The 6705-nt window shown below is 35.7% G+C and overlaps 1 protein-coding gene across 1 annotated transcript; it reads right to left on the reverse strand.

Moving 5' to 3' along the window:
- Nucleotides 1-220: 220 nt before the first annotated feature.
- Nucleotides 221-3094, reverse strand: LOC105170419 (expansin-A6). Its single transcript, XM_011091176.3, has 3 exons — nt 2870-3094; nt 2464-2782; nt 221-879 (listed from the first exon to the last, which is right to left on the reverse strand). The coding sequence occupies exons 1-3, from the start codon at nt 3021-3023 to the stop codon at nt 570-572; spliced, it is 783 nt and encodes a 260-aa protein (XP_011089478.1). The 5' UTR covers nt 3024-3094; the 3' UTR covers nt 221-569.
- Between the last annotated feature and the right edge of the window lie 3611 nt (nt 3095-6705).

Below are 6705 nucleotides of genomic sequence, written 5' to 3' on the forward strand. Positions count from 1 at the left end.
TGGTGCTGACAGCTTTAGACTTCTTCTACTCACTCTGTTTGTGGAACAGATGAAGATAAGTTGCAAAGTTACAGTGTTTGCAGATTTTATGCTGTGTAAATTGGGTGATTGCTACTTTTGTCCTCTACCATTCTTTGTTGGTATTATTCTATTGTTTCATGTTGCTTCCAAACCCCTTGAATGCAAAAAGTGATTGAGAGAGGAATTGATGGAATACAAATGAAAACCAATCCATCTCCATTTAATTATAGAGCTATATATAATATAATTAGAGATACACAATTACACACTCCTTAGACAAATCACATACTACTTTATAAGAGTAGTTAAAAACTTAAAATAAGCTGCGGGCTACAGTATTTGGTGCAGCCGCCTCAGCTTTTTCTCCTCATCTACGTACCCCCCACCCCCACCGCTTTGCTCCAATAAGTCAAAAAAGCGAAACCACCACCCCTTCATTCTCCTCTGCAAATCCCCACAAACATACAATTATACCCCCACTAACACAACAACTAGTCTCAAAAATTAAGGTGCGGTAAAATCGCTGAATGACGCGGCAAATTTTTGTTTCAAACCCTGAAGTTCTTTCCCACAAATGTTTGGCCGAATTGCCAGTTGGAGGGGGCGATGTTCCATGAGGTGGAGGTGCGGCGGTCACTGCCTGTCACCCTGAAGGAGAGTGACTGACCAACCAACACGGCGTTTGATTGCCAGTTCTGGCCCCAGTTCCGGCTCATGCTCATCCATCCAGTCCTCGAACCCTTGATGCTCACCCTCACGATGTCCCCCGCGCCCGCGACGTTGGTGATCAGAACCAGGTTGAAGTAGCGGAATCCGTTGATTGTGAACCTTATGCCTCCCTTCTTCCTGCATGGAACCCTGCACCAAAAAGCAAAATCCCACCTCAATTGTCAAAAGTCCATTTAGGCCTTGGGAATTCTCACATTCTCGAGTAACGCGGAGCGGGAATAAAGGATAAGGAGGCAGTACGGCGAGGTCTTTTCACATCTAACAATAACATACGTTGGAGACTGTGGTTACCAACACCTACGGTCTGATGTTTGACTTGTGCCTGGATGAGCGGTGCAGATGTGGCGTAATCATAGTGGCTGAAGTGAACAGGTGACTAAGTGGGCCCTGGTACTAACGAACTCTCACGTGGTATGTTTTGGTCCCAGACATCTTAAATACCCTTGGCACGACGTCGTCTGCCCGGACTTAAATAGCGTTTTGACCGTGCTGCGCTTAACCATGTGCAAGTGCAACTATAACTAATGCGGGCAGTTTTTTGGAATCGCAGTTGCGAAATGTTCACACCCCCAACTACATCTTCCTTTAAAACCCTTGAGAGGTTGAGATGAACTACTTTGACTTGTATCATATTTGAATGCATTCATATATAATTAACGCAGTTTTTCCTCTTTTATAATATAATAAAAATTAAATTATAATTTAAAAGTAAAGCTATGTACCATTTATAAATGATGGAAATTATCTATCAGACTTTAGTAACTAACTAATCTATAAATGACGTAACTATACAATATAATAATATTACACATAATGTTGCACAAGTAGTTGGCTATTTTAAGGAAAAATTCATACTCCAACCAGATTTGGGCAAATGTGTTATACTTTCTATGTAATTTCTCATTTTTTCAAATGGTATATTAATCACACAATAAGTGTATTACACTTGACATATAATTGATTCAAATTTGACCGAGTCGGATTTGGGCTAAAATTTTCGGAATTTGTATGCATTTTTCAAAGTAGAATGTGGGGGAGATATATCACAAACATTTGTGTTTCTACCACCTCAAAGATAAGGTTTCTCAACCAAGAGGACCATGCTGCTTACCAAATGTCCAAATTGTTAAGTAGTGACCACTAACTATTCTAATCAATTTTGTTAAAGACAACCTTAAAATTCTGTAAGTAGTACAAAAGAATAAACAGAGTAGTTAACTTCTTTACATCATCGCTTGTACTATTTGCAGACCTTAAATACTAGGTCCCATATTCTATACTACGAGGTTAATTTATTAATATAAGATGGGTATGGCTTCATGAATATTTTTACTACCAATTGGGTGTAATGAAATAACATAGTCTATAAGGGACAATCTAGTTTTCATAATTCAAGTTCTGTGTTTGAAAGTTTTGAGTTCGAATTGTAGGTGTGCGAGATGAGTGCTTATGTGCAAAAGAAAAACAAAGACAGAAATATAATAACATTTGTCCTATAATGAATTGTATATGATTTCAATGTGGTATGTAAGAGAAGTTTCCTACTGCATGAAGCTACGCTTAATCCTCAAAAAAGAGACGAAAATCGAGAGAAAAGCGCAATAAAGAGAGTAACAAAGCGCCTGACTCGGAGCACAGTGAGGAGAGAAGCACAAAAAAAACAGAGCAAGCGAAGGAAAAACAGAGCACATAGAATGAGGAGAGAAGCTTCACCTGCGGTAAGTAACAGGCACAATGCCAGCGCGGTACTCTGCGATCTTGAGGAACATAGGCATGGCGAGGTCGAAGTGCGGCCTGGGAGGGTTGCACCACCCACCATTGTCGTTGGGCAGAGCGTAGTTCGGCGGGCAGAAGTTGGTGGCCGTGACGAAGATGGAGGGGCTGCCGGCATGGCACCATTGCTTCTCCATAGCACATTTTATCTCAAAGCACGCGCCGCAGCTGAACCCATTGTTGAACAGAGCAGTGCTCAGCGCCGCCGTGTTGACTCCGTAGCCCTGGCTGTACAGGTTCCCGTACCCACAAGCCCCACCTGTAACCACAATGCACTTAAGATTTTCATCATTTATGTTGATTTTGTCTAGTTAATCTGAAGCTAGAGCTTTAACTGGCTACGTACCCATGGTGCCGGAGGCGTCGCTGCCACCGTAGAAGGTGGCGTGGGCGGTCTGCCAACCTCCGCCCGTGTAGACACCGGGAATCCTGGCTTCAGCCGGTGGTTGCAAAACTGAAATAAGGGAAGCAATGCAGACTATTACAGCTAAGAGAGCCATTTTTTCTCACTAGAAACAGGGGAATGGGAGTGGGTGGTGCGAGAGAGAGAGAGAGAAAGGGATGGAATGAGGAAGAATGGAGGGAAGAGGCGTACTTAAGGAGGGGGGAGTCTCAGTGGCAGCTTCCGTAATTTGAGCAGAACTCCTGTCCTCTTTCGGAAATACGCAAAAGCTTTTGGGTACATGAAGCTCTTTTTGGGAGCGTGGAGTTTACGCTCCAATGCTAGGGCAGTTTTGCAAGCGGGATACTCTGGGTTCCACATGTTGAGTAAAACTTAAATTTTCTATTGCCAGTTGGGTTGACAAAGAATTCCTATTATCTAATTTTATTTTTTCTTTTGGCAAATTTATCATCAATTTCTCCTCTTTTCCAATTTTTTTATTAAAAAAAAAAACCCTCAACAGCATACTTCAACTAAATGATTTGCATGCATAATTGCATATTAGTTTTTCAAACATCAACAAATAATTGAAGCCTCTAAGACCTCTGTTGTTCAGCAGGGAATCAGAATGACATATACTTTTGGAATTTAATTAAATAATATATTTGTTTATTTAATTATATTCAATAAATGAAATATATTCTGAAAAATTCTGAATTCTCATGGCATTTCTAATTTTCTGATCAAATTTAGATCCAATTTCCACGAAAAGGCTGCAACGGACATAAACTAAAATAATAAGGGATTTAAATTGCAACCTTCGTAATTCTAGAATTTGGGCACTACCCCTAACATGCAAGACTAAAATTTGTATACTTTATATTTTTCTTATGTATCGAATTTAAAAATATTTAGGCATTTACTTATATTGGAAAAATTATGAAAAATATATAAATTTTATACTCTGAAGTTGTTTCACAATTTTCTTCATCATAGTATTAAAAAAAAATTCCTTTTTAGATGGTTCTAGAAAAAAGGAAAAAAAAATTATACTGAAACAAGGTCTTGTCCTTATTGGAATATATTAATTGGTTATAAATCAAAATTCCAAAACCCCACATCTCTTATATATGGTGTATTACATGCAAGATACATCATTTATGTTTAGTACACTTACTAACTAATCATACTTTCCTTGTAGTGCAATACAAAAAATGTTTGATTATTTCAAAAATATCCTTCTCTTTGTTATAGTGTAAACTCAAACTATTATTATTATTATTTTTTGTTAACTAAAGTCATCTTATTGGATTTCTTGATAATTTTAGAATTACTAAAATATAAAACTTGATGATTGTTATATGTTTATATGATTATTATTTCAATAAATTGAAGAATCGATAAAAACTTAGTCTTCCAATAAGACATGCAAGTGATGGGTAATTTATAAATATTTTTTTAAACGATCCTTTTAAGTGAATTATGTTTTAGGGTATGTCTTGTCTGTTAACGGTGATTAGGGTTGAAACTATTCAAATTCTTTTTCTACCACTGTAAAATAAATTATAATATCTTAATGCTACATAGTCTCGAAACATGTATCTTTAAATTTTTAACCATCATTAGAATTAAGAGGATGCATGGGTGCGTTTATAAACTCTTGTATATATTTTATAAGATGATTGAGAGCTTATAAAATAAAAAAAGTGTCTGGTAAATTTTTTAGAAAAAAATACTTATAAAATCTAAAAATTAGATGTTATGAGTTTACGAGTTTCTTTAAACGAAGTAAAAGAGTTTCCAACTTATTCATAGCATATAATGAATTTTCTCAATTTTGAACATTGCTATTATTAACATCTTCTAAATTTTATAATTTATTTTATTCAAACACTTCAACTGCTTATATCAAAATAAAATCAAACATCTTAGAAATTCTAAAAATATATGAATTTATAAGATATTTTAAATAAATTTGATAAAAGAATCTTCTAAATCTCGTTAAATAAGAAAAGAGAATAAATTAAGGGAAGAAAGAGAGATGAGGTTAGATTGTTGTTGCTTGTGGAATCATCATTACAATTTTTTTCTTATCTTATATGTTTTACTTATCACATTAATTATAAAAACAAAAGAAAAATATTATTTCAATCAAAATTCATTTAATTTAATTTTCTCCAATTTAGAAGAGATGAAATGGGAAACAATTGGAAGGGGATGAGTAGAAGAAACAAGTTTACTTGAAACGAAAGTCTAGCCGTAACAAGCGGCTATCATTCTCTCTCACCCATTTTTTTCTTAAAAAAAGAAAAAGGGGAAAGTGGACCCGAAATGAGGGTATATTTGTTGGTGTTGTGTGGGTTATGAGAAGGATACAAACGCAACCCCACTCGGATACAAGGGGACAAATACCATAATGCACCACTCCAACCCACATCAGGTTAAGAGCCCCGACCCGGTATCCAAAGCTATATGGGCCCCATTTCATTTCCGCAATTAAAGGATACAACCGAATCAGCTTTAACTGCTGCTGGGCTCCACACCTGCACGCATTTCTCGAGCTACACGCGCTCCCCCCCCCCCCCCCATCATCTCTTTAAACCCCTACCCAATTATTGCAACTTTCCGACCCGCCTTCTTTTTCTTTCCCCAACTAATGTCTCATTTTCATTTGATGCCACGTTACATGTTAGCTTTGTTCCACTGTTTCTATAATTTTATTCAATTAAATGATTTTATCACTTTAAGTTTAAGAACAAAATTACTTAATAAAATGAACTAAGTATGGATTGACCTCAAAGAGTCACCATAGCCAACCTCACGTAGAGCACATCCAACTTGCTATTTGGGCCTGTCTTCACCATCTAAAATTCTTTTAATATTTAAATCAATTCAAACATTATATACTTAACAAGGCACAATAAACCGAAAAGTTATATATCAAAATTGTTAACGTCTATGCTAATGAACCAAACATTAACCATGCGTCGGAGCATGTATGAAATCACATGTTAGAACTGAAAATGAACTAGATATATCAGGTCGTACCTCAACTTGCTGATACTAATCATAGTTGGTTATAATATTTTGAAGGGGCAGACTTGTTATTTTGAGTTTTTTTTTTTAATGAACAACCCCCACCATATAATTTATTTAAATTAAAACAACTATATATATATATATTTAAGATATAATTATAGTTTGAGATATATTGTAGAGGGGGAGTCACGTCGTGAACGAGTCTTTGGTATTTTCAACTCTTGCATGTGCATCCCACTTCTCCTTCTCCATAAAGGAATTTAATTTCAGTTTTCTTCTTTTGCGTGGGGGGTAAAAAGGGCAATTAATTACAAGTGGTGGTTTAAATTAAAACAAGTAATTATAAAACAAAGTAGCATGTAATTATGAGATGGAGCATGTGGTTTGTTCATTGTTGTAGTCCCCCTCTTCATAATTAGGGCCTGATTTTTTTTGTTTTAACTTCTAATCATTCATTCCCCTCCCATTGCTTCCTCTTTATTTTGGATTTACTTTTTTTGTCTCTTTTCTTCTTAGAATTATTCAAAAACAAAATTTGTCTCCATCTTCAATTCACGTGCCAATCAAGTCTAGCTTATTCAATTGATCAAATTCACCGATCCATCAATGTCTGAGTATTAATATACTGTAATAATAGTTATTAAAATTTATGATATAATTGTAATCGATTCACTTCAGAAAAAAAAAAGATTTAGGTACTTTGATTACATAATTGTATAATTAATTGTATGATAATCAAATTTCAGAGAATTGATTTTAGG

Source organism: Sesamum indicum, linkage group LG9 (genome assembly GCF_026168435.1).
Source record: "Sesamum indicum cultivar Baizhima isolate 11 linkage group LG9, ASM2616843v1, whole genome shotgun sequence".
NCBI lineage: Eukaryota > Viridiplantae > Streptophyta > Magnoliopsida > Lamiales > Pedaliaceae > Sesamum > Sesamum indicum.

What these genes read in the sequence shown, in the direction of transcription:
- LOC105170419 (XM_011091176.3), bottom strand. Translation starts at nt 3,023, where the DNA reads ATGGCTCTCTTAGCTGTAATAGTCTGCATTGCTTCCCTTATTTCAGTT. An exon ending in CGACGCCTCCGGCACCATGG is followed by an intron (nt 2,783 to 2,869) that starts GTACGTAGCCAG and finishes TTGTGGTTACAG; the next exon opens with GTGGGGCTTGTGGGTACGGG. An exon ending in GTGCCTGTTACTTACCGCAG is followed by an intron (nt 880 to 2,463) that starts GTGAAGCTTCTC and finishes TTTTTGGTGCAG; the next exon opens with GGTTCCATGCAGGAAGAAGG.